The sequence below is a fragment of the Myotis brandtii genome, unplaced genomic scaffold, assembly GCF_000412655.1.
Source record: "Myotis brandtii unplaced genomic scaffold, ASM41265v1 scaffold1040, whole genome shotgun sequence".
Lineage (NCBI taxonomy): Eukaryota > Metazoa > Chordata > Mammalia > Chiroptera > Vespertilionidae > Myotis > Myotis brandtii.
The window spans coordinates 153,194-180,393 of record NW_005353498.1 but is presented as its reverse complement, the minus strand read 5'-3'; the positions used below and the strand labels follow the sequence as shown (position 1 = coordinate 180,393).

Sequence of the window (27,200 nt, the reverse complement as noted above, 5' to 3'; positions counted from 1 at the left end):
TTAATTAATGAAATTTAATCTAATTATGACACAAACACAGACAGGGGAGGGGTGACCAAGCACAGGCATGGATGACCTGTGCCCTGAGCCAGGGCCCTCACTGCACCCCCTCCCAGGTGGGACAAACACTGATGTGGCTGAGCGACAGCGCTGTGTGGCACAGCTGGCCCTGGGGAGGCACCTCATCGGAGCCTGTGGGTCCAGGCCAGGAGCCCCACGGGCCCGAAGTGCTGGGGTTCTGGCCCCAGTGGAGGGTGCGCACTGTGGAAGGAGGCCGGGGAGGCTCCTGTCCCCACTAAGTGCTGCCTGAGTGCTTCAGGGCGAGGAGCAGGAGCAGACAGCCAGGGTCACGTAAACAGCAACGAGGAAGAAGACAAAACCCCAGAGACACTCATCAAACACAGGCCAACAGAACGGCAAGAAGGCAGAACCGTGCCCCGCAGGAGCCTGGCGAGTTCCTCATGTTCCTGGTGCCGGGACTCGGCCCCGAGGCTGCACGTGGCCTCTGGGCAAAGACTTCGCTTCCCTCCCCAGGAAGGGCTCGGGCACAGAGACAGGACGTCTGGAAGACGAGCCTCTTCTGGGAGAAGGGGCTTTGGAGACAAGTGTGGAGACGGCAGAGCAGGCATGTCCAGAGAAGGAGGGGTCTCCCGGCAGAGCCGGGGTGGTGGCCGGTGTCGGGGTGTCCTCCTTCCAGCGGGCTTGGCAGGCCTTCCAGTGCTTCCCCAGGAGCCCCTGCACCAGGGCTGGGGCACTGACCCCTCACTGGGTCCGGAGCTGGTAATCTAGGAGACGGAGGGAGGTGTCCATGAGTGCCACCCAAGGGGCAGCCACCCTGGAGGCCGCTGCTCGGCCACTAGGGACCCACTCAGCCGGCACCCCCACTCCCCGCCCCACAGTGGGCTGCACATACCTCCATTCTGAGTGATATAACGGACCCACGGCAAGGCCTGGTAACCGCTCTTCTCAATGATCTTCAGGTAGCGCACCTGGGGCACAGGTAGGGCCCTGAGCGTGTCATGCCGCCCTCTGCTGGTGACCCCTTAACCATCCCCCTGGGCCGGGCGGGGGAGGCTGTGATGAGTGAGTGAACAGAGGTGAGAGGAAGAGGTGAAGGGCACTGGTCTGTCTGCAACGCCCTGAGGTTGTGCTTCTAGAAGATGTGGCAAAGAGCCAGGATGTGTGCTCACAAGAGAGATTCTAGAGATTCCGGGAGAGGGTCCAGGCTTCTCCTCCCCTCAAAGGTTTCCCATGGAGGCGCCCAGGAAGATGGGCCCCCCGGGGACAAGTCTGGACACTAGAGGCTCAAACTCCAGTTCTGGGGACCAAATGCACCCCTGGGCTTGGCGCAGAGCACAGGGCAGGGCCGAGGAGACAAGTACAGGCCTCTTTCTGTGGGGGCCGGGCTGCCCGTGGGGGAGCAGAGCTGTGGCAACCTGATGGGAACCCTTTAAGCTGCTGTGATGCTGTGTGTCACTTGCAGTCCTCTGGGCCTGAGTGGACTCTGGGTCTCTGTTGTCCCCGTCTGCTCTGGGCCGGGCAGCCCTGGCACGTACCTGGATGCCCGAGGTAGTGAAGTAGGGGATCTCGAACTTGACGCTGATCGGGGGCTTGCCCTCCTTGTCCTCAGCCTCCACACTGGGCAGGCCAAAGTGCGCCCGCATCAGGTACTCCTTGCCGCCCTGGGAAAGCAGACGGGTGGGGATGGTCAGGCCAAGGCCCCGGCCGAGGTGGAGAACAGGCTGCCAGCCTGGCACCGAGCCCTCCCAGTGTGGCCGGTGGACACCTGGCACCCCACCTCCTCGAACACATGGACACTTGTCCTCCAGGACTGCCCCCACCCCCACTGGGAAGACTGGAGGCCATGATGGGCACGATGGCTGAATTCTAAGGATCAGGAGAAAGTTTCACAGGCTCCCAGGGAGAGAAGACTAATTGCTTCAAGGCAGATGAGACCAACAGCCGTGGGAAGGAGGAAGAGAGGAGAGCGCAGGCGCAGGCTGCCGGGGATCAGAGTCCAAGTGAACAGCCCCTGCCCAGTGTCAGGAGGATGCGTGGAGCAGGAGGGGACTGTCAAAGGGAGGAACGCAGACAGGGAGGTGACAAACGTTAAGAGGCCGCGGCGGGGGCTGCCTGAGGAGCTGCTCCCCAAGGGTGGCGGCTCCGGCCTCAGGCTGAGCAGTGACACCAGGGGCAGGGCTCGGAGCAGGGGTCTCGGTGAGAGGAGTATGGGCTGTCCAAGCTCCCCGTGCGTCTCAACCAGAGCAGTGGGGAGCAGGGAGGAGCACAGGTCTTGTCACATGTGGGTCACCACCTTGGGTCCCCAGGGCTCTAGCAGCAGGAGCGGCTGCCGACCAGGGTGGCTTCTGCCCGAAAGGGGGGGCTGTCCTTCCACCTCAGACAGAGCCAGGGCTCCCAGCGCCTGGCTCACGCCTCCCTCCCCGGGATGGAGTGGTCACTCTCCAGTCATGGCCGTTAGGGCCAGCTTGAGAGCAGGGACTGTGCTCTGCCTGACTCGGTGTCGTGTGCTAATGACTCTGGGACGCTGAGGGGAGAATAATGTGGGCTTGGCAACAAAGCAGCAGAAAATAAATAATAAAATCAGCTCCATCAGCCTGTGTGTGAAACAATAACCAGAGCAAAAATGTGAGACGTTCGGGGCAAGAATTTCAGGCCACAGTCCTAGAAGCTGCAGTCCTATGAGCCACAGGGAAGACAGACTACTGATGGGTGTCTATGAGCCAAGCGACAGGACGGCTTCTGCGAAGCAGATGCTGCAGGAAATGTGAAGGGAAGCAGAGCTTCCAGTGATGCTGTCACAGCACAAGCAGACCTCGTGGGCGCAGAGGTCAAACTCTCCACCCCAACAACAGGCCTTACCTGCTTCTCAAGTGCACATGGGGTGGGCTATTTATAAATTCTGACCTTAACTGGCCCACAACAAACACTCAATAAATTCTAAAAGTATAAACAGTATGAATAACATTCTCTGACCTCAATGTACCAAATGGAAATGGAGAAAATGGGAAACAAAAGGCCCTTCTAGCAGGCAATTAAAAACCAACCAACCGCCCTAGCTGGTTTGGCTCAGTGGATAGAGCATCGGCCTGCAGACTGAAGGGTCCCAGGTTCGATTCCCGTCAAGGGCATGTACCTTGGTTGTGGGCACATCCCCAGTAGGGGGTGTGCAGGAGGCAGCTGACTGATGTTTCTCTTCATCGATGTTTCTAACTCTCTATCCCTCTCCCTTCCTCTCTCTAAAAAATCAATAAAATATATATTTTAAAAAAACAACAAAAAAAACCCCAACCAACCAAACAAGTAAACAAAAAAACCACAACTCAACTCTACTTGATCACAGAATTTCTGGATAATGATGATATTAAATAAAACAAGTCAGTTATACAGCTAAAGAGGAACAACTGTGTCTCAAATACTTAAATCAATGCAAATTTAAAAACAAAATAATCAAATTAAAATACCTCAGAAAATTAGAATTAGAACAAAAAAGACTAAGGAATTAAAATGAAAGACTTATAAAATGGGAAAATATTAAAACAAATAAATTGAAAAGCAAATCTGAAAAAAATAAATCACTAGGTAACCTTATCAAGGGAAAAAGACGACACAAATATATAAAATAAGAAATGTAACTGTCATAAGAGAAAGGCGGGGGGGGAGAACCACGTTCTATAACTTTGTGTAGACAAATCTGAAAAGCTGGTTAATTTTGTAGAAAAATATAATTTACCCGAACAGACTCCAACAGAAACTCTAAATGGCCCAAATTCCATTCCAAGAGAGAAAGTAGCAGACACCCAGACAGTCACACAGCTAAATCCTACCAACTGTCTCAAGACCAATCTCCAGGCTAAACAGTTTTGCAGCATAGAGAAGGGAGATAAAAAATGTATAAAATGAGTATAACTTTGACACCTGATAGAGACTATACCAAAAACAAAAGTCAATCTCAGGTATGAATACCAATGCAAAAATCCTAAATACAATGTTAACCAACAGAATTCAATGGCATATTAAAAAGAAAAGATACTACGATCAGGTGGAGCTTACCAGGATGCACAAATACTATATCATTCCAGATCCACCCATGAGCACATCTGCACTGAAATGGACACTGACGAGGCAGCTGCTAAATGCGATGCCCACTTGTGCTAAAACCACAGCAACTAGGCCTGGGTTGAGTCTGCAGTCCCAGCTGCATTGAACTTGGAGGAGAAGCCCTGGTGGCTCCATAGAGGGCAAGAGGCCATTCTCTCCACCACCACTTAAGGGCCCTGGAGACAGAAGCAATGAGATGCCAGAAGCCATCAGATAGAAAAGAATAGGAGAGAAGAGAGAAAAACTGCATCTAGGTGTGAAAGACCTGAAAGGAGATCTGAAAACCCATGAGAATCAAAAGAAAAGCTACCATGCCCTGGCTGTTTTGGCTCAGTAGATAGAGCATCAACCTGCGGACTGAAGGGTCCCGAGTTCAATTCCAGCCAAGGATACAAGCCCGGGTTGTGGGCCCCATCACCAGTAGGGGGTGTGCAGGAGGCAGCCAATCAATGATTCTCTCTCATCATTGATGTTTCTATCTCTCTCTCCTTCTCTCTGAAATTAATAAAAATATTTATTTAAAAAAAAAAAAAGCTACCACAAATCAAAATCCAGTAAGGTCCCAGGACATAAAATTGCCATGCAAATATTAGTGACCTACTAAAGACAGAATGGAAGAGAAGACCCCATTTACCAAAACATTGGCTTAAAAATCATCTTAATGAGCCCTGGCTGGTGTGGCTCAGTTGGTTGAGCAATGGTCATCTTATGTGCCAAAAGGTCGCAGATTCAATTCCCGGTCAGAGTGTATGCAGGAAGCAGCCAATCAATGTCTCTCTCCCTCCCTCACTCCCTCCCTCTCTCTTAAAAAAAAATCAATAAAAACATATTTTAAAAAATCATCTTAATAAGAAATGAGCAAAACTGTCAGTGAGTCCTGGAGACTCGGAGGGTGTGGAGTGTCCTGTGGCTTTTTCCTGGCTCCAGACACAGATATACAGTGGGGCCTTGACTTACGAGTGTCCCGACTAACGAGTTTTTTGTTTTTTTTTTTAATATATTTTATTGATTTTTTTACAGAGAAGAAGGGAGAGGGATAGAGAGTTAGAAACATCGATGAGAGAGAAACATTGACCAGGTGCCTCCTGCACGCCCCCCAGTGGGGATGTGCCCGCAACCAAGGTACATGCCCTTGATCGGAATCGAACCTGGGACCCTTGAGTCCGCAGGCAGATGCTCTATCCACTGAGCCAAACCAGTTCAGCGAGTTTTTTGAGATACCAGCTGTCTCTCGGCCGATTTTTTGCATTGAGTCGATAGAGTAATTTGAGTTAACGAGCTCCTTAACAAGCTCGGTCTCGGAACGAATTAAACTAAACTCATAAGTCAAGGCCCCACTGTAGTCACTCTGAGAAAACTTGTGGAGTTGTTCACAATTCATTTGTGTACCTTTCTGCAAGTTATACTTCAATAAAAGTACTTTCTAACCACGAGGAGGTACACAAGGCAAATGCTAAAACATTACTAAAAGACACAAGGGTGCCCGCGGGGCAAAGCTATTGGAAAGGACAACACAGCCTCATAAAGGTGTTAATTATTCCCACTTAACTTAGAAATTTAGTACAAACAGATTCCAAAATTCAAAAGGAAAACGAAACCAATAAGAGTTGCCGGGAAACAGACAATCAGTAGGCGTGGGGGTGTATGGTGGGGGTGGGGCTGGCCCCCCAGATGTGAACACAGAATACAACCCCAAGTTAAAATGTGGCCTCCGTGCAGGAGGGTGTTAGAAGGAGACCTAATGCTGCCTGCAAATCTGACTTGTGATCAACACGGTGTTTCGAACCGCTGCGAAATGGACTCTTAGTAAATGCTGGACAGCCATTTGGAAAAGATAAAACTGTCCCTCCTCCCATTTACCAGACCTTGCCCGGAAAGATGCCACTGGACGGGCTCCAGAAGCAAATGAGTGGACCCCTCCTTTCATCCTGTGTAAGCGAGAAATGGCAGAGGAGCACGTCTGCTCTCAGGTTGGCACGTGTCTGAAAGCTCCACGGCAACTCTGCTGATGGCGCTTGGGAGCGGGTGCTGATGGGATGTGAACAGCACGCAGGAAGTGGAAACGGCCCAACAAAATCTTAGACCTATGCCCCCTCTGAGCCAGCAATTTCATTTCCTGCACCAACGCTGAAGCTAAACCGACAAATAAAATGACATAAGCGCAAGGTCAAGCCTCAGAGCACTCCCCCTAAAGCCAAAGACTGCAAACAACTAAATGCCCTTCAGTGGGGAGGGGGAGGTGTCTGAATACAGACAGAATAAATGCCACACAGTGGAATACTATGCAGCTAAAAAAAAAAAAAGAACAGGGAGGATCTGCTTCTATAACCATTTCTCCTAAATGGTTAGGGGGAAAGCAGGTAAGAAAGGAGGAGAAATAGGAATATAACCATTTATATCTGTTTCTTTGTACCAAAAGATACTTCAGAAGGTTAAATGCTTTTCCATAATGGGAAGAGAGATTTAGGGGAAAGCGATGAAAATGAGAATTCTGCCCTTTCTTCTCTCCCTTTTCATTTTTTAAAAAATAGTTTTGACTTTTTAACCACATGAAGATTTTACACATTTAAAAAACTGAATTTAAAAAGCAAACCCTCATCTGACTGGTGTGGTTCAATGGTTGAGCCAGGAACCAATAGGTTGCCGGTTTGATTCCTGGTCAGGGCACATGCCCAGGTTGTGGGCTCAGATCCCAGTGGGAAGCGTGTAGGAGGCAGCCGATCATGATGTTCCTCTCTCATCTATGTTTCTCTCCCTCTCTAACCTTCTCCCTTCCTCTTTCTCTAAAAATCATTAAAAAGATATTTAAAAAAAATAAAAATAAAAAAGCCAACCCTGAATCAAAGTGTATATTGAATTGGTGATATGGAGAAATATAAGACAGGGGAAGGATACATATACATGTACTAGTATATATTTAAGATTGTTTTTTGCAGTTCTTTTTGTCCCTGGGGCACGCCACTTGAAGTAATCCGTCTCTGTGTGGTTTTCTCAACTTGATACACTGGTAAGTTCATTTGGCTTTTGATTTTTAGGAATCACCTTTTATTTTTTTCCATTCTTTCATTTAATTTTGTTTTATACTAATGAAAAACACTTTAATGGTTTCAACGTCAAATGAAAATTTCAAAGATTAGATTGAAACAAACCACAGCCTACCAAACAAGGCACAGTCCACGATGATTGGCATCTAGCCCTTAGCCATGTCCTCTGCCTCCCCTAGAGCGAACTATGCGATTTATCTTCTGATTTATTCTCCCATTTTGTTTTTTAACATAAATGCTAAACAGTGGAAACAGTCGACAATCTAGGATGGTTATTACTCCCTCCATGGAATATTCTATTGCTGACACACTGACCACCAAGAAGACAGTCAATGACCTGGAAATGCTTCTGATACAAGGCTGAGAGAACAAAGGACAAAGAACATCAGATTGTCTCTGCTCTACGTCAAACAAAACACACAGCAAGATAAGAATGAAACACACCAAAATCCTAACAGCAATTGTATTATGGTGGCAGGATTACAGTCTTTTTTCTCCTTTCCCTCTATTTTCTGTAATGTAATTATATCATAGATTTGAGGAAAATTGCGAACACAAAAAAACTCAAGGCACTAGCATGACTGCATGCCCAACTTCTTTAACTCAGCTGGGACTGTCCTGAAGCCCCACCGAGGTTCAGACAGAGGAGAACGTGGGAAAGCAGTGACTGGCAGATCACACACCCGCCTTCCAGGCTCTCCAGGCGCTATCCCCGCAAACCCAGACTCTGGTGCTCAAAATCCTGAACACAAGCCAGGCAGCCGCGCCAGCAGGCAGAGCTGGCACAGGGCACAAAGTGCTGCCTGTTCCTGGAGCTGGATTCCCGAGACCCGTGCTGCTCTGGCCTCAAGGCAGTCTGTTCCCACCACAGTGTCTGATGGGGGGAGGGGAGGGATGGAGGGAGGGGAGGAGGGAGGGGAGAGGGGGCACTTTACTGATGCTGGAGAGGAAGGTGGTGAGGGGCCCACAGGCTGAGCCAGCCTCTGCTTTCCCGGAGGCTCCAGTTTTCCCTCCTTGCCCGGCCGGCTCCTCAGCTCTCCCCTCCCTCCTGACCCTCCCAGAAGCTCCAGGTGGGGATCCTACCCTGTGGCCGGTCTCAAGGTTTGGGGGTATCCCACAGCTGCCAGGCCACAGCACTATGCGGGGCACAGGGAGCACGTGGAATGTGGGTGAAGTCTGGAGGGGGCACCCCGCTGAGAACAGTGCTTACTGGGAAGGACTTGATGGACCACACGATCTCGCTGTTTTCAGGGACCCACTTGACGCTCCCCACCGTTGTCTTGAACTTGGGCGAGTCGGCATCATTGGGCACAGGGATGTGGATCTCCACGTTGTTGGCTGTTGACCGCCGCTTGAACTGGCTCTTGGCCTAAAGAAGAGGCCCACATGGTCAAGGTTGTAAAAGGTGAAAGAAAGACAGCCCAGCCCCCACCCACCGTGCTCCCACAGGGCCATGTGCTCCTTGGCCTGGTCTGTGGGACCCTCCACCAAGCTGACCCCCGCCCATTCTTAGGCACTACTCACACCCTCTCTTACCCCGAGAGTCCCCCTATGCTTGATTTTGAAAGTTCAGTTTCTGCCTTCCTATTCCACTGGCCGTCCGGGCTCCCCATCCCCCCCTCTGGCTCAGCCCTGGCCTCCACAGCTGGCCGGGGCTAGACAGATTCACTGAGTAGCAGGAGTGGTCCGCCTGGCAGGCAGTAGCCTTCCCGGTTGCCTGACATGTGGCCACTGACATGATGGCCATGCCCAGTACCTGGGCAGTGTGTCTCCTCTCTGTGCCCCCGGCCCACTCCCGAACCTGAGCTCACAGTGAGGCAGCAAGGATGACAGCCACAGGCCTCATTCCCCAGGATGGGAGTCACTGAGCCCCACGGTGGCCCCCGCCTTGTGTCAGAACTTTGTGCCAAAGGCCCTGGACAGGCCAGAGACACAGAAGCACCCTCACCAGGAAGGACTGTCCCAGCCCCCAGGCTGACTCTGTCCACAGGACAAACACCCACCTTGATCATGTACTCGATGCGGCTGTGGGAATGCTTCTCGATCACTGACTCAATCCATATCAAGGGCTTGACCTGTCGGGAGAGTGGAGAGGGCACTCACGCCTGGCTGTTTCATAAAGCCCGTTCCACAGAGAGGAGGCGGGGCCCAGGGCAAGGGATCGCTCACCCAGGTGTGAGCTCGACACACACTGCTGGGCCCGAGGAGGAGTCCCAGCTGCACGGGGCAAGCCCAGAACACAGAGACCCCGGTCGCAGGGAGATGCCAAGGGCCTCTGAAAATGCAGGGACCATCCCTGCTGGGGCTCCCAGGAAGCAGCAGTGATGCCAAAGCAGCCTGGCCCCTCCCATAGTTTGGGTCTTCAAACACTGAGTGTCACCTCATGGACAGGAGACTCGTCCTGGACAGGGACTGTCCCAACCACAGGAAGGAGACAGGACCCGCCCCCAACCCACCCACCACGGAGCCCCCGCACTGCTGCCCAATGCTGAGAGCCGGCTCCGGGGAGAGGAGCCTGGCGCACTCACGTGGGTGTTGAGACGGTAGGACATGAGCTCGAACTCGCCGTCGGGCGGGATGAAGGAGATGGTGCGGTCATTCTCGAAGCGGGAGAGCCGCACGCACTGGTGGAACTTCACGTCCTCCAGCTCCACTGACTTGCTTTTGCCGCCTAAGGGGAGGGGAGCGTAAGGACCCGAGGCCTCCGGGCCACTCTCAGCAACGCTCCCGCTGCCTGGGGCCCACCCCTGGCAGAGCAGAGCTGCCCCAAATCTGTGAGAGCATCTTGGGCCACGAACACCAAAGGGACCTGGTTCTGAGACAACCCTCTCCACCCCACCCCCATCCCTCCTCACCCACATGGAGGCCCCCCTTCATGTCCAGACACTGGGCTCATGCTGAGGGCAGGGCTGGTTGGCCTGGTTCACACCAATCACCAGGTAGGGTGGCTGCTTGGGACGTTTGTTGAATGACTAACAAACCCAGCTGTGTGTGTGTGTGTGATGGCTTGGGGCTTCTGAGGGCTCTGGCCCCATTGATCCATGGGTTCTGGAGTCCTGCCTTGGTTTCCCACCCACAGAGACCTGTGTGGGTCAAATCCAGCCCCGGAGAGGAGCTGCCCTGATGGGCGAATGCCTGAGAGGCCCCGACTACTGCTGCTGTGGATATAACTGACCAGGCGGGACACGGCTCCCACTGCTGGGCCTGTGGCAGGCCGGGAGGTGGGTGATCCAGTTTGCAAACACAAAGCCTCAACAATCTGGACCCCTGAGGCTGCTCTGGCCCTGCCCCACCACAGGAGTTCTACTTCTAGGCCATGTCCCTCCTATTAATTTATTACGAATTAATTTTAGGTTATCATTTCTAGGTATTTATTCTTTAATTTTCATAGCTGTCTTGTAAACGATGTGAAAATAGTTCCAGGTGCTTGGGATCAATGTGTTCCTTCATTGGGTGACCTTCCCTCAGCTCTAACTTGAGCCCAGGAAACAGCTCCGGGTGAGACTGCGCTGTGCACAGCGCCGTGGCCCTGGTACTCACGGCCCGTGTTGTCGAAGAGGACCTTGTCGTTGAGGCCCAGGCGCAGCTCGGGCATGCCTGAGAGGAAGACCCGCATCTTGATGGAACCCACGATCTCGCTGCGCAGGACGTTGCCGTTGGCACTGACCTGTGGGAAAGGGTGGGGTGAGGGGAGGTCCCACCTCACCAGCTGCTGTCACCCCCCCTTCCATGCTGCAGGACTCTCTGGCCACCTCCACTCTCGATGCCCTTCTCACTGTCTCCTGAGCTGGGGGAGCCTCATCCGTCCCATCCAGCCTTCGTGCCAGGGTCAGTGAGGCAGACACTTGTGGGCCTTACCCTCGAGGCCTTGGGCCACATGAGCTCCTCCTTCATGGACAAGCCTGGGGCCTGGGCCTGGCACACTGTCTCAGGCTCTCCCATGCACCACGCCCTCTCAGGAGCCCCGACGCCCCAGGGAGGCCACCAGGCTCACATCCCTAGGGTTCGTTAAAGGAGGAGCATCCTAAGCCTTGAACCCTCCCTGCTCCCCCGGGCTGCCCCGAAGTCTGATAACCATGGATCCAAAATAACAGAGGGAATCGGTGTTCACACGGACCAAAAAGTGCCCCTGCACCAGGCCCCCTCTTGCACCCCTCAACAGTCTGTGGGGCTGGGCTATGGCATGAGCAACCCTGTAACTCATATGCCAACAGGGAGGTATCTGAGAGTGCGACGAGGCTACTGGAGCCACTCTCCTTCATCTATCTATCTATCTATCTATCATCTATCTGTCTGTCTATCTATCTATCTATCTATCTATCTATCAATCATCTATCTATCTATCTATCTATCTATCTACCTATCTATCTAGAGTGGAAGGGAGGGAGAGGGGGAAAGAGAAACATCGATGTGAGAGAGACACATCGATTGGTTGCCTCCCGCACACACCCAGACCGGAGCCAGGGATTGAACCTACAACCCAGGTACATGCCCTTGACTGGGAATTGAACCTGCGACCCTTCGGTGTGCAGGGGTGATGCTCTAACCACTGAGCACCGAGCAGGGCTGGAGCTACTCTCCTTGAGTCCGTTTTAGAGAAAAGGACACTGAGACAAAGCAGGGGGAGTCATGTACCAAAGGAACAGAGCAGCTGGCAGGTGCTGCGGCCACAGCCCTGACCACCACCCGTGTCCCTCTGCACAAGGCCACATGCATACCAACAGCGAGTCTGGGGCCACCGGGGCCACTCCTCAGAGGCGCCAGCCACACTCACATGGTGGAGGGCCCGAGCTGCCTATCTGCAGAGAAGCAGGGAATTCTGTCCAGTCTTTAGTGAGGGTCCCAACAGCACCACATGCCCACATGAAAGCCTTTGCCTCTGACGGGAGCAGAGACTTGAAGTGCCGAGTGGCTGACGACCCTGAGAAAGGCACCAAACAGGACAGAAGGCCCTACAGATTCTCGCTCCATCACCCCCATCACTTGCTATACTCTGGCCACACTGCCTCTCCTGTCCTCGCCCCAGCAGGCAGCTCCCTGACCTCACAGGGCACAGCAGCTGCCGCTTCCCCTGCCTCTCACCAGCCTGTCTGCCTGTCTCATCCCCTCTCTAGGGAGGGGCTATGCCAAGCTGCTCGCTGCAGGGTCAGCAGGGAGACTGCGCCCGAGGACAGGAGGCACTCAGCAAGTGCGGTAGATGTGGGTCCTCTCTTTCCAGGTTGGCTGGGTGCTACTCCCACCTGCCTCAATCCATGGCCCTCCGGGCTGCCCATGACTGTGACTGCCCCTAGGTCCCCTTCTCTGGGGGGCTGTTTCCTCCTTGGGGAGTTGAGACTGCATGGCCTTCTGTAACTAAACACAGGAAGTCGTGAATGCTGGGAAGGAGGGCTAGGAAGTGGAGACAAAAAGCCACAAAGCCAGAGGCTAATCTTGGCCCTCTGGGCAGCAATCAGGACAAATTGCCCTTTCCAGCTGAGGTGTGACAGGTGGCCCAAAGCCAGTGCCTTCTCCAGGTGGGCACAGAGATGTTTGCTGAGGGATCAGCTGCTAAGTACTCCACTCCATCCAGATTTCCGGAATCTGGAGGCCAATGTTGACTCGGCTGCCAGCTCTGCAAACACACTTAGGAATAAGGCATTCTAACGTGCCTAGGTGTCCATACCTGCCTCCGTGCATGGGGAGGAGCAGGGTTCTTTAGGCACAGCCCCCCAAACATACCCCCAAACCCTCTGAACTCTCCAGGTTTTCCCACGCAGATGGCTATAAAGTGATCTTGGGATTTGCTTTTCCTCCCAGAACCAGATGGACCATGTTTTGGTTTCAACAAAATGTCAGACCAAGGTCTTCAGGCAGGAGGGAACATAGTTATTAGCAAGGCTACCATCTTGCCCCTTGGCTTAAAAAGAAAGAAGGCAGCCTGGCTGGTGTAGCTCAGTGGTTGAGCATCGACCTATGAACCAGGAGGTCATGGCTGGATTCTTGGTCAGGGCACATGCCCAGGCTGTGGACTCAAACCCCAGTACGAGACAGCAGCTCAATGATTCTCTCTCATCACTGATGTTTTTTTTTCTCTCTCTCCCTCTCCCTTCCTCTCTGAAATCAATAAAAAAAATTTTTTTAAAAAGAGAAGGAAGGCAAGTACAGTCATATTAAGTCCACTGGGAGCACCTCTTTGGGAAGTTCTCTCAACAATGCCACGTCTGGGAACTCAACCTCCAGAAATCACGCCCAGGTAAGGGAGATGTCCAACATGCACGTCTGAGGATGCATGAGCACGCTCATTTCTCCACCATCTGTCATAATCAGAATGGGCAAACCCGAGTAAGCCACATGACGGGACTGGCCCAGTCATCATGGACCACCCAAACAGTAGAGGCGGGACAATTCCCAATGAGGAGACAGGCAGCATGCAGGTGAGGTGGGGTTGGCTTGCATTCTTTCTCTGCCACCAAATTCAACTACAAAACCTGGGTATGAGGCACTGACAACTATGCGGGAAGACTGAAAAGTTCAGCAGGAGGATCCAGGAGGAGCCAAGGAGCAGTGCACCCTCTCCCATGAGAAAGTGCGAGGAACCTGGAAGTAGAAGTGAGCATCACCGGGGTGCAGACTGAGCTCTCAGAAACCTCTAGCTTTGCCTCCAAGGGAATTTCCTGCCACTCAGGGGGAGTACAAAATCCCTCATTTCCCCCACTTCACTGCTCTCTCATGTCCCAGGCCCCAGGCAGTGCAATGTAGCTGCTATTCCAAGAGGTGGGGCAAGCCCAGGATTCAGGCTCAAGTGCAGACAAGTGTGACAGTTTGGGGATCGAGAGCCCCAGAACCAAAAAGGGAAGCCCCAGGCTGCTAGAAAGTACCAGGCAGAGAGCAGAGAGTGAGGAGTTCAGGAAAGCAACCCCATGGAGTTGTTCATGTCTCTAGAAATGGGCATGCATGTCAAAGACTTTGAGAACCAAAGCATTACATGTTTATATTAGAAAAGAAGGAAGGTTTCAAATCAATATCTTCAGTTTCTACCTTAAGAAACTGGAAAAGGAAGAGCAAAATCAACCCAAATCATGGAGAAAGCAATACTACAGATAATAGCAGAAATCAATGAAATTGAAAACAAAAATAATAAAGAAAAAAAAATCAATGTTGATTCTTTGTAAACATTAATAAAATATATGAAACTTTCACAAGACTGACAAAGAAAAAAGATAACATAAATTACCAATATCAGGAATAAAAGAAGGGATAGCAGTAGAGACCCTGCAGACTTAAAAAGATAATAAGGGAATACTATAAACAACACTATGCATATAAACCCAATGACTTAGATGAAATGGACCAACTTATGTGAAATTTAACTCAAAATTGATCACAGATTTAAATGTAAAACTATAAAGAAAATTTAGAATCAACTTTTAAAACTCAATAATTGAACTTTCTAACAATTAAAAACTTTTGCTCTGTGAAAGATACTGCCAAGAGAATGAAAAGACAAGTGACAGACTGGGAGAAAATATTTGTAAATCACATATTGACAAAAGAATCATATCCAGAATATATAAAGAACTTTCAAAACTCAATAATCAGAAAACAAACAACCCAGTTTAAAAGTGCTCAAAAGACACGAAGAGACACTTCTCCAAAGAGGCTATACGGATGACAAAGAAGCAATAAAAAGATGTTCAACATCATTAGCCATTCGGGAAATGCAAATGAAAGCCATGATGAGATACCACTACATACATAGTAGGACGACAAAAACAAAATACTAATCAAGGATGTGAAGCAACTAGAACTCTCTTGTGCTACTGGTAGGGATGCAAAATGGTGTGGCTACATCTGGAAAACAGTTTGGCAGTTTCTTATAAAATTAAACATGCACTTACCATATGACCCAGCAACCCCACTCCTTGGTATTTGCCCTAGAGAAATGAAGACTGCCCACATCTAAACCTGTACACGAAATGTTTAAAGCAACGCTTTTCACTGGGAACAGCACAATGTCCTTCAGTGGGTGAATGGATAAACATACTGTGGTTCAGAATATAAAATAAATAAATATAAGAAGAAACAAACTTTTGATAAACACAGCAACATGGATGACTCTCAAGGCAATATGGTGAGTGGGAGAAGGCAGACTCAATAGGTCACATACTGTAGGATTCCATTCATAGGACAATCTCAGAAAGACAAAACTACAGGAATGGAGACCAGATCAGTGGTTGCCAGGGGATGGAGACAGGGAGGAGGGTGCAACTACCAAGGGGCAGCAAGGGGGAGGTTTTGGAGGTGATGGAACTGTTTGGTATCCTGATAATGAGAGTGCGTACACAAACATGTACACATTCTAAAATTCAGAGGTCAATTTTACCTAATGGTATTTAAAAAATAAAGTTAAAGAAAAAAACAAAGATTACAAAACAGAAAAACAAAAACAACACCCCTCCCACCAAAATAAAACAAGTTGCAGAAAAACCACACCTTATGCTCTGTTTTATAGAAAAACAACATATGTTTATATAGTGAGGCGGGCTTTCTGATTATGGAGCCCTTCACTTTCTAATTTTATATATTCTTCTTTTTAAAAACAATGTCAATGTCTTGATTCTAAGTAAAAACAAAAGCTCATGAAGATAAAACAAGCTCACATTGCAATGAGTAGCCCCAACTGAATCCTGCTGATCTATCACACAGAACCTAAATATTTCTCAGGGTTTCACTAATTTTAAAAGTCTAGTTGCTTTTACAACAATCATGAAGACAACATTTTAAAAAAAATAAAGAAAAGAAGCCTACCAAGAGGTTGACAGATTCGATGACGTCCAAGAACACCTCGTTCTTCCGGTACTTGATGCCCTCAGACCGCCAGGACACTGCGTTGGTGACAGTGGCTGGGGGCCGCGGGGCCCCCGTTTCCAGCTTGTGGCCTTCCTGAGTGATGTACCTGTGAGACCATGCTCAGAGTTAAGGCAGGCAAGCACCGACATTCTTGAAAACAGCCCCTCACCGTAATAGGCTCCAGAAAAGGCAGGCTCTGGTTTCATCTGTGGCTGTTTAATTCAACAATATCGTAAATTTCAAAAAGCCCAAAAAACTCATTACAATGAGCATTGAACGTTCTTTTGGGGGGTCCAAGGAGACAGCGGTAGTGAGGAAAAGCACTACTGGTCTGCAGAGGGGGATTAAGCCCCTGGTAAAGTAACCTGGTGACCCCATTCCCACTTGGGGAGCAACAGGTACGGGACATGGGCAAGTTACATTGCTCCCTGGTACAATGGGAGACAGTGCCTCTGATTGTGAATCGAGTGGATGCTAAGTGCTCACACAGGGCACAGTTCACAAGAAGCGCTTAATCCACAGTGGCCATTGTTTGAAGGGCAGGATTCCAGAAAAGAAGATATTTTATCACAGCCTCCTTTGTGACAGAAAAAAACAAAGGCAGGTGACTGACACTCTAACAACCAAGCATTTAGTGCACCTTTGTGGGTGGAAAATAAAGACCTAGTAACAGGAAAATGCTCATACTATGCAGGGTTGCTGCAGGGGAAAGGATCCCAAATTGCCCACTGCTGTGACCCGCCAGACCCCCACTCTGCCTACTCACTCCTGTAGGATCTTGCTGTCTGTGGTCTGGGGGTAGCCAAAGTCCATGAGCTCATCCAGCAGCTCGTAGATGATGACAAAGTTGTCGCGGATGCTCTCCTCCTCCAGCTCCTTGAAGTATTCTGAAAACACCTGTGATGTTGGCAGTGGGGGCAGGCCGATGGGTGAGGGAAGGACGAGGAAGGGAGAAAGGCCTGCACAAACCCATTTGCCTTTCACGCCCTGAGGCCCAGAGACAACAACCCTTTTGCCCACAAGCTGCACCTGCCCATTTTCTAGGCTTGGCAACATACTACAGACTAGACCTTTGACTCAGGGAATGTGGGCAGCAATGTGGCTACCTGAAAGGCAGGAACCATGCTAGGGGTTGCAGGTGTCCTCTGAAGCCTGGTCAGAAGCCCCATATCCACATCCCTGCGGCCCCTTCCCAGCTTCCCTTTAGTCCTCACTGTAACTGTCATCCTTGGCCTCTGAGTCAGAGGCGACTCAAGTGAGAGGCAAGAGCCACTGGAGACAGAACAAGCGATGCTTCTGGACTCTTCCGGCCTCCCTGAGTTCCCAGTCTGCAGTGAGAGGCAAGAGCCACTGGGGACAGAACAAGCGATGCTTCCAGAACAAGCGATGCTTCCTCCCTGAGTTCCCAGTCTGTATAGCTGTGCAGGCAGATACATCGTCCCCGTTTCAGGAGGAAGTTGTATCGCTTGTTCTGTCCCCAGTGGCTCTTGCCTCTCACTTGAGTCGCCTCTGACTCAGAGGCCAAGGATGACTACAGTGAGGCATAGCTGTGCAGGCAGATACATCGTCCCCGTTTCAGCAGGAAGTTGTAAGGCTCAAGGAAGGAATGTTTCATTAGCACTGACACCAAAGCAGAGAGAACTGCTAGACCCTCCAGGGAGGAGAACTTCCTCCTTCCCACTTCCCCACGCCCAGGCCTTGCTTGCGACAGCACCACCACCCCGTAATGAAGGCCCACCCCTTGCTCTCCCCTCCAATACCGCGTGCCCTCAATGTCAGACCGGCCCCTGCTCATGAAGGTTTAGCACAAGTGGCTCCTGAGCTAGCTGCACATGGTACCACTAGAGGTATACATGCTTTCCTGGGCCCACCCCAGGATCCTGGGTCCCATTCTCCACCCCAAACCCCAGCTTCAGCCAGGCCCCTCCACTTCTCTTCTACAAGCTGCAGCGACCTCACTGGCCTCCCTGCTGCCCTCACATTCTTCCTCTACTCAGCAGCCAGAGATCGATCATCTTAACTTAGATCAGCCTGAGCAGTCCTCGCTTAAAGCCCTCCCACCATCTCCCATCACACTTGGAATGAAATCTAAACTCACCAGGCCTGTATGCCTCTCCACACCCCCACTGTGATCCAGCCCTAACAACTTTGCTGACCTCAGCCCCAGACTTTGTCCCTCACTCCCTATGTCCTGGGCACACTGGCCTGCCTGAGGCTCCCTGACCACACCAGTGCACTCCTGCCCCAGGGCATTTGCATGTGCCACTCTCTCTGCCTCCCTATCTCGCTGTCAGCCTGGGCCTGGCGTGTCAGCTCTCTCCATGGCGGGCCTCAGTGGGCCTCTACTGTGAGAGCCCCCTAGGACAGTGGTGGGCAAACTCATTAGTCAACAGAGCCAAATATCAACAGTACAAGGATTGAAATTTCTTTAGAGAGCCAAATTTTTTAAACTGAAACCATATAGGTAAGTACATTGTTACTTTAGGGTACTCCTAAGGCTTAGGAAGAGCCACGCTCAAGGGGTCAAAGAGCCGCATGTGGCTCGCGAGCTGCAGTTTGCCGACCACGGCCCTAGGAGATTCTGAGCAGAGCTTGGCTCTGCCCTTCTCCCAATTACCTCACCTCTCCAACCCCTAACTCTCAGCTGGCTAGCCTCTACCCTTCCACAGCCAGCTGGGGGGTATACTTGTTCCTCCCAGGGCCAGGGGGCACCCCTGCCCTGAGCCCCACTTTCTCCTGTTCACTTTCCTCACGGGGCGGGGGGTGGAATAGGGGAGGGGGGACAACTAAGGCGACGAATCCCATACATGGGACAGCTGGAGCTCCCCTATAGCTCTTGAATGGCTGGTATGGGGAGGCACACAACAAATCAGGTGACCCACAGCCCTTTGGGGCCCCTGGGGCTCGACTCACCTGCACCACCTTATAGAGGAAAGAGAATACCAGTGACACGCACGCATTCTTCTTGGAAGTGGCGACCACTGCATGGAAGCTGTAGTTAAGGAGCATTCACAAGCCTAAGCTGTCACCTCGCAGATCCTGGGGCCTGGAGCCTCCCCCAACCCTATCCTAGCTGTTCACTTCTCATCACATTTAAGGTGATGTCCTGTGAGACCCCGACGTATGCACCCTGCTGACTCCTTGGGTCTCACTCCCACCACACATCCCTTCCCCATGGTCCAGCCACCCGCGCCATAGCTTCCGGAACGAGCCCCGCTTTCCCTTGCAGAGCCTTCACTCAGGCCTAGCACTCCTTGGGCCTGGCCACTCCTCTGGCTGGCAGATGCCTTGCCTGCCTGCAGGTCTCCTCCAGAATGTCGCCTCCTCAGGGAAGTCTTCCTGGATCCCCAGATCAGGTGCGGTCCCATCACACCCCCTCTTCTTCTAACACCCATTACCCTTGTCATTGTGTGCTCTCTGCCCATCTCCTCAGGCAGCAGGGAGCTACAGGAAGGCTGTGCCTGGGCACTCTGGGCCGGGCCAGGGCAGGTGCTGGCAGCTCTCAGTTGTATGCGTGAGCACACATGTGCACACTTACATGCCCACAAAGGAGTCCCCCAGGGGCTCTCCTGCAAAGGGATACAATACAGGTTGTTGTGCTTGATCCACATGAAGCGGACACCCCCATGGGCCAGGATGGGCGACAGCATCCCCTCCTCCTCCTTCTCCATCAGGATGGGCATGAAGTGCTCCACTTCCGACATGTCCACATCACCGCGATAGTTCCGGCAGATGAGCACCTGGGCAGGGGCGGAGGGAGGGAAGACACTCAATTCAAATGCCAGCTTCCCTCCCCCAGGGGGCCCCAATCACACCCCTATCCATCGAAGAGCATAGACTGGAGGCCATCTGATTGCCACACCCTAGGGAATTCCTCAAGGAGAGTGTTTCCCAAGTGAACTACAGGGACCAGCAGGGTTTTTGCAGGGGAGGGTAGGAGGTGATGTGGGGCAAGGGCCCAGGACTGAATTGCTTGGGAGACACCAGGTTCAACAACGTTCCATAGACTCTCACTGCAGACCTTCTCAGAGCCTTTCCTGTGCTAATTCACCCTGCTCTTCTGCCTGGGTCAGGGTACCTGTTTGGGGGACACTGCTGAGTGCTCACACCTGCTGGAACCCAACCACCTTCCCACCCCACCCCGTAGCCTGAAGAGGAGAAGCCCTTCTCCTGGCATCTCTTTTTCATACCCTGTGGGTTTAGATATGTCCTCATCTACTGCCGATGGGAACAAAGAGTAGGACAACCATTTCAGTAAAGCTTGGCAGGTTCTCACAAAGCTAAACCAGCGTGTGACCCAGCTATTCCTCTCTTAGGTTTTTACACAAGAGAAATTAAACCATACTGTCCATGTGAAGATTCAGAAGCAAATGTTCACGCAACTTTACTTTAAACGGACCCAGGCTGGAGAAAATGTTAATGTCCTTCAACATGTGAATAGAGACACAAACCATATCCATCCACACCATGGGACACTCCTCAGCCATGAAAAGGAGTGACAACGACACATGCAACAGCATGAAGGAATCTCAGGATGACTGGGCCGTGTGAAAGAGACCAGCAAATGGAAAGTATTTATATGAACAGGAAAACCAATAGGTAAACACCTATACTCATTGCCTCCCACAACCACATCAAAATTACAACTAAATACAGAAAAACCATCATTCAGAACTGCCTGAAATCTGGGTGAATGGAAACCCTACAACCAAAGAAGTACAGAAGAAAGCACACTGAGACTGGTAGGAGAGGCGGAGGTGCAAAACATGCTAGTCCTACATCCACATGTGGCGTTTTTTTCATCGGGAGGGATATCTCCAAGGCCTCCTGTGAGAAGCAGGGGGCCCCAGCTGCACACCAGACCCCCAACCCAGGGTTCCACAGCTGGGAAGAGAAGGCCCCGTAACTTTGGGATGTAAAAACCAGCAAGGATTGTGGCTGAAAGACACAGAGGCCTATACATGAATTTACACGGTCTCGCTTCCTCTGAGCTCCAGCACAGGACATCTTTGGGGGGATTCCAGGGACACACGGGGAGGAACTGGACTGTCTGGCATTGGGGCAGGAACTCGGGGGTGGCTTTCTCCCAGACAGGGGTGCTCACAGGGGTCATTGTTCCTGTGCTGGGACCTCCCCCGGTAAGAGCTGACTGGCAGCCATATCTGAGTTTCCATCAGCATAGCCCACTCTGTTCGTTCTGCCCTGGTGATTCCCTGAGATCCCGCCACATCCAATTTGCAGCCCGAACCCAAGCTATTTGCAGCTTCTTTCCCACATGAATGGCCTGCCCTGGCTCAGGCTTCAGACTTTCCTAAAGTATCTTAAACTAGCAGTAACTGGAGTCAGTGTGTCCCAAACCTATCAATAAAAGGCCCAAGACCTGGCACTAGCACCAGCCTGCCTTGCTTCACAGCTGGGCCTCCCCATGGCACTTCCTAGCCCAATACAAGTAGAAGCCATCTGCAGATCTCTCTGTAGCTCCTGCTGGGCGGCCCAGAGCCAGTGCACCTGGTGGACAGCTTCAGGCCATACCAGATTACAACTCTATACATCCACAAGTGACACACTCAAGGGGCACCAAAGTCCTCCATAGAGGTGTCTCCTGCACAGCAGCTCTTCCACTGTAGACACAGCTGGTCCTCACAGCCGATTAGCCTGGAGGTCATTTCCTCCTAGTGACTCCAACAGCAATCAAGGCTCAACTACAACGAGACTGTACACACAGCCCACACAGGGGTGCACCTAGGGTGCCCAGCTCAGGTGACTGGGGACACTGAGTCACTGGGCCCTACAGGACACCTAAGACACAAGGCCACTTACCAATTCCAAGAGACACAGCAGCTCTACCTAGTACATAAGAACACACACAGGGAAGCAGAGACAAAGAAACTATTACAAATGAAAGAAATGGAAGCACGCAAACTACTGGATACAGAGTTCAAAACAATGGTTCTAAGGTTACTCAAGGATCTTAATGAGAACTTCAAGGGACTTAATGAGAGCGTCAAGGGGCTTAGTGAGATTTTCAAGGATCTTAGTGAGAATGTCAAAGACATGAAAAAGGACCAGTCAGAAATTAAGCATACACTAACTAAAATAAAGAAGAATTTATAGGAATTCAACAGTAGAGAATTCCAAAAATCAAATCAATGATTTGGAGTATGAGGAAGCAAAAAACACCCAACCAGAAGAGCAAAAAGAAAAAAGAATCCAAAAATATGAAGATAGTGTAAGAAGCTTCTGGGACAACTTTCAAAAGTACCAACATTCGCATTATGGGGGTGCCAGAAGGAGAAGGGAAAGAGCAAGATATTAAAAACCTATCTGAAAAAATAATGACAGAAAACTTCCCCTACCTGGGGAAAGAAATGGACTTACAAGTCCAGGAAGCACAGAGAGTCCCAAACAGGTCCACACCAAGACACTTCATAATTAAAATGCCAAGGGTTAAAGACAAAGAGAGAATCTTAAGAGCAGCAAGAGAAAACCAGTTAGTTACCTACAAGGGAGCGCCAATATGACTGTCAGCTGATTTCTCAACAGAAACTATGCAGGCCAGAAGGGAGTGGCAAGAAATATTCAAAGTGATGAATAGCAAGAACCTACAACCAAGATTACTCTACCCAGCAAAGCTATCATTTAGAATTGAAGGTCAGATAAAGAGCTTCCCAGACAAGAAAAAGCTAAAGGAGTTCATCGCCACCAAACCAGTATTACGTGAAATGTTGAAGGGTATTCTTTAAGAAGAGAAAAAGAAGAAGAAGAGAAAGGAGGAAGAGGAGGAGGAGATATAGGTAAAAAAGATGAACAATGAAAAATAAAATGGCAATAAATACATATCTATCAACAATTGAATCTAAAAATCAAAATAAAAGAAGAAGAAATCTAATGAATAAAATAAACTGAAGAATAAAATAGAGGCATGGAAACATGGAACAGACTGATGAATCTCAGAGGGAAGGAGGGCGGGGGTGGGGGTGGGAAGAGATTAACCAAAGATATTATATGCATATATGTATTACTTATGGACACAGACAATAGGGTGGTGAAGGCCTGGGGTGGGAACCAGGTGGAGGGGGGAAAAGGGGGACATCTATAATACTCTCAATAATAAAGATTTTAAAAAAAAATAAAGTATTTATATGTACAAAAAAAACAAAAAAGAGGAAACCAGCAAATGGATGGCATATCTTGCATGATGCCACTTTTATAAAATCCTGGGAAATAGGCTGGACAAAAGGGGTAAGAGGAATCTTTGGGGGTGACAGAATGTGTGTTTATGGCTTCCTGGGTATATACAATGCCTGACTCTTCAACTTTTGGGCTTTAAATAAGCCAGTTTGTTACATGTAAGTTACACCTCCCTGAAAGAGTAAAAAGGAGGTTTGAGGCTTTGCCAGCCTGAGCAAGGCTCTATTTGGAGATGCCACGTAGAGCCGCTGCTGCTCTTGTGGGCTCATGAGGACAGCCAACTGCAAAACTCAGAAATTCGCCGAGATCATCACTGAGCTGACCAACTTGGGAATGGCCTGCCTCAGAACCTGTAGCTGCATAAAATACATCATTGTCTTTATCGTTTCAAGCCAGAGAGGTGAGGGAGAAAGACCCTTCCTTTCCTAGTTTCTCTTTCCTGGCCTGTGGGCAAGGGACCCTGTGCCCTAAGGCCTCTTAGGGACCCAGCAACCAGTGGGTGAGATTGTGGGCACCTGGACCAGCTAAGGGACTCCAGGGTACTCCCTCAGATACTCCTAGCCAAGAGTATATACTGCCTCATACATTGCCCCAGCCGTGAGGGAGAACTGTTATTTTCAGAGATCGATGTGCCATGACCTTATTTGGATTAGATGCAGTCTATGCAGGAGAGGTGGGGCTACCTGCCTGAGGTCACAGGACAAGCAAAGCTGAGTCAGGATTCCTGCCCCCTTTCTCACTCCCTGCAGGGCCACTTCTGCTTGCTAAGCACATTGTTTTCTGAGCTTCCCAAGGCCACTTTCCTCCCCAGACATCCAAACTTTGGGATCTAGCATGGAGCCCTGGGCCCCCGGAGTGCTCAGAGAGAGGGGGCCCCCGGAGTGCTCAGAGAGAAGAGGGGGCAATTTATTTGCTCACTCTCACCAGAGATGAGCAGAGGTCTGCTCATTCAACTCAACAAGCACATACCATGTGTCCCTCTATGGTGACACTGTGCTGGGCCTAGGGACACACACATGACCAAGACGAACAGTCCCTACATGGGATACTTGCTTGGGGGAACTGAGGGCAATCCTGAGGATCTGACCTTCAAACCGAGGTCCGAGGGGACAGGCAGGATACAAGCAGAGGGACCAGTGTGGCGGAGGCCACAGGTGTAGGGGACAGCCCATGGGGGTCCTGGGAGCACTGGTTAGGTGAAGTAAGGATAACCTCTAAGCTGGGTCCCAGATAAGAGGACAAAGGGAGGAGGCGGACAACATTGAGGTGACAATCTCCTACCCCCGATGTTGCTCTTAACCCATAATTCCTTCCCCACAGAGAGCGAGAAGGGTCTTCTTTTTTTGGAGGGGAGGAGGGGGATTTTTATGACTTTATTTGAGCCAAACTGATGCCAGGCCTGAAAGCAAGATCTCAAATGCTCCACGGGCCTTCTTAAACAGAAGTCAGACGAGGTCTCTCCCCTGCTAAAACTTCGATATTCCCTAGCCACCCCTCACAGAGAATTAGTTGCAAGTGTGTCTCCATGACCATCTGGCTCTTTACAGCCTCTCCAACCCCTCTACGTCCACACTCCCCTGGCTCACCCCACTCTAGCCATCCTGGCCCCCTTGCTGGTCTCTGAGCAATCCACATCTGCTCCTGCCTCAGGGCCATTGCCCAGAATGCCCTGGCCTGGCTCTTCTCATTTCTCAAGCCTCGGCCCAGATGGCACCTTCTCCAAGAAATCTATCCTGTTTGCTCTGGTTGAAAAATCACATCCCATCCTTCTTTACCCCCAACCTGAGTTTACCTTCTCTGCCCACATCACAGCTGCATTTATTTGTATCCTCATTTATTGCCTGTCGCTTCTACCAAAGCCTAACACTCCCAGAGAACAGCGACCACTTCCAACTCGTTCACGGCTGTGTCCCTCCATCCAGAACAGAGCTTGGCCCATGTAGCTGCTCAGTACATGTCTGTGCAGTGAATGTGGGGGTGAGAAAAAGGCGGCCAGGATAATGCCCAGGTCTCTAATGTGGACAGTCCCATGGATGGCAGTGTCACTCACTGAGATGGAGAGAGAGCAGTCATTTTGGGAAATGCCGAGTTTGCACTTTCTATGGGACCTCCATGGTGTCCCGCAGGCCAGTGGGTCTCCAGATAAGTGCTCTGGAGTACAGTACAAATGTGAGAGTCATTGGCACACTGACATGAATCAAAGCCAGCCCAAGAGGACAGAGAGGCACATCTAGGCTCAAGCCTGAGGGCCGAATCCAAGGGGAGGGCAGGAGAGGAGGGGCCGGCAGCCAGTGAGAGAAACAGGAGGAAAACAGAGAGTACAGTGACCTGGAGGCCAGCGGAAGCCTGCTGAGGAGTGAGTGGCAGTGGTGTCAGAAGCTGCAGAGGAGCAAGAAAGATAAGGGCCGAGAAGTGTTGCGGAGGCTGTCTATTAGCTAAGTATGGCCATGCTGGTTTCCTTCGTGATCAGAGGCTCTGGCTGGCAGGCAGATGTGTGGTTGTGAACTTCCTGATGTGCCATGACTTTATTTTGGATTGAATGCAGTCTATGCAGGAGGCAAACTTTCATAACATGCAGTCTGTGGTAAGTGGAATAATAAATGACAGGATGGCTGCTAAGGATGGGAGGGAAGCCCATGGCTGCCTCAAGAGCTTCCGCAAGGCAGGACTGAGCCTGCCCTTATGGCTAACTGGCTCTGACCATCTGGATCCGTGTGTTTCCCCTGCCAGACCGCAGGCCCATGTTGGCTAGTATGGACTGTGGGCCCAGAGTGGTGAAGGCACTTGCCCAAGATCACATCACTGAGCAGCAGTTTTGACCTCAGCCCTAACCCCACAGTCACGGTGAGATGGTCAGCACAGGGCCTGGTGCATGTTAGGTACTGCTGACATGTTTGCTGAAGGAACAAGTGAGCTGTGACAGGCAGCCTGGGGGACCTCTGGGGACATGGGGCCAAGGTGGAAGCAAGAACATATGCTACCAGGACTTAGAAACCCACCAACACCCATCCAGCCTTGGTGTGCCCGTGTCTTCCCTTGCCTCTAAGAAGGCTGGGGAAGGAAGTCCCACACTGGGAATCACTGGCTGTTGACTCTGGGTAGCATCCAAGGCAGGCAACCCACTCAAGGAGCTCTGGGGAAGTGCTGGGGTGAGGAGCGGGGCAGGAAGCAGCAGCCACTTCAACTTCACTTCCCCCTGCTTCTGAGCTAACTCCTGCCTGCCCCACCTAGGCTGGACACCCACAGTTCTCTCACTGATGGATGTGGGGCTTAAAGTTTAATGTTGCTGGACCTGTTCTTGTTGCTCCCAGATGCAAGAGGCCAGATACTTGCTTTCTCTATCCAGCAGGATGGACTAGGGGGAAGGGGACAGACCACTTCTGAAAGGATTCGAGATCCCTCCTTTAAGCAGCTTTTTCAGACCCCCCCCCCCCGGAAAGGCACCTGGGTCCTAGTTATGTCCAGCTCCTCCAGGTTTCAGCCGGATTCGTCATCCCCTCCAGGAAGCCCTCCCTCACCCCAGCCCCGGCTGAGCCTCCCTATCACCTCCTCACTGCGGCACTACTGCAATTTCCATTTACTTGTGCTTTTTGAGATCAGTGTCCCCCTCCCCCAGACTGTGAGCTCCAGAAGGGCAGCACCTGATTCTGAGGTTGCTCATTCAAAGCAGCCCAAGGATTAGCACCCTGCCCGGCACCTAGGAGGCGCTCCTCCAATCGTCCGCTGAATGAACAGACGGCTCTGGGTTCAACTCCTACACCTGCCACTTCTCTGTGACCAGTGTGACCGAGGTGGGTTTGTGGAACATCTCCGTGCCTCCGTTTCTTCCTTCTGTGGAAGGGCTTCCCCACCACCCACTTCACCTCACCCTTGTAACTTCATGTCACAACGAACGTTAAAAAATTCCTACTGAGACTAGCACAGAAAAACAGCCGGATAAACAGAAGCTGCCGCACGCCGAGAGGGCGGGACTGGCCCGAGGGCACCCCGGTCGCGACACGCCTCCCCACCTCCGGG

At 51.0% G+C, this 27,200-nt stretch overlaps 1 protein-coding gene across 1 annotated transcript in view; it reads right to left on the bottom strand.

Annotated features, from left to right (window-relative positions):
- AP1M1 (adaptor-related protein complex 1, mu 1 subunit) overlaps positions 1–27,200 on the bottom strand; it is a 27,651-nt gene continuing 451 nt past the window's right edge. The window contains exons 2-12 of the mRNA XM_005856680.2: positions 19,576–19,732; positions 18,906–18,973; positions 16,759–16,889; positions 15,951–16,098; positions 10,704–10,830; positions 9,692–9,834; positions 9,167–9,238; positions 8,374–8,532; positions 1,557–1,682; positions 914–989; positions 1–785 (exon numbers count right to left, since the gene is read on the bottom strand). Of these exons, the coding sequence (XP_005856742.1) occupies positions 763–785; positions 914–989; positions 1,557–1,682; positions 8,374–8,532; positions 9,167–9,238; positions 9,692–9,834; positions 10,704–10,830; positions 15,951–16,098; positions 16,759–16,889; positions 18,906–18,973; positions 19,576–19,732 (1,230 nt within the window). The 3' untranslated portion in view covers positions 1–762. The remainder of the gene's footprint in view (positions 786–913; positions 990–1,556; positions 1,683–8,373; positions 8,533–9,166; positions 9,239–9,691; positions 9,835–10,703; positions 10,831–15,950; positions 16,099–16,758; positions 16,890–18,905; positions 18,974–19,575; positions 19,733–27,200) is intronic.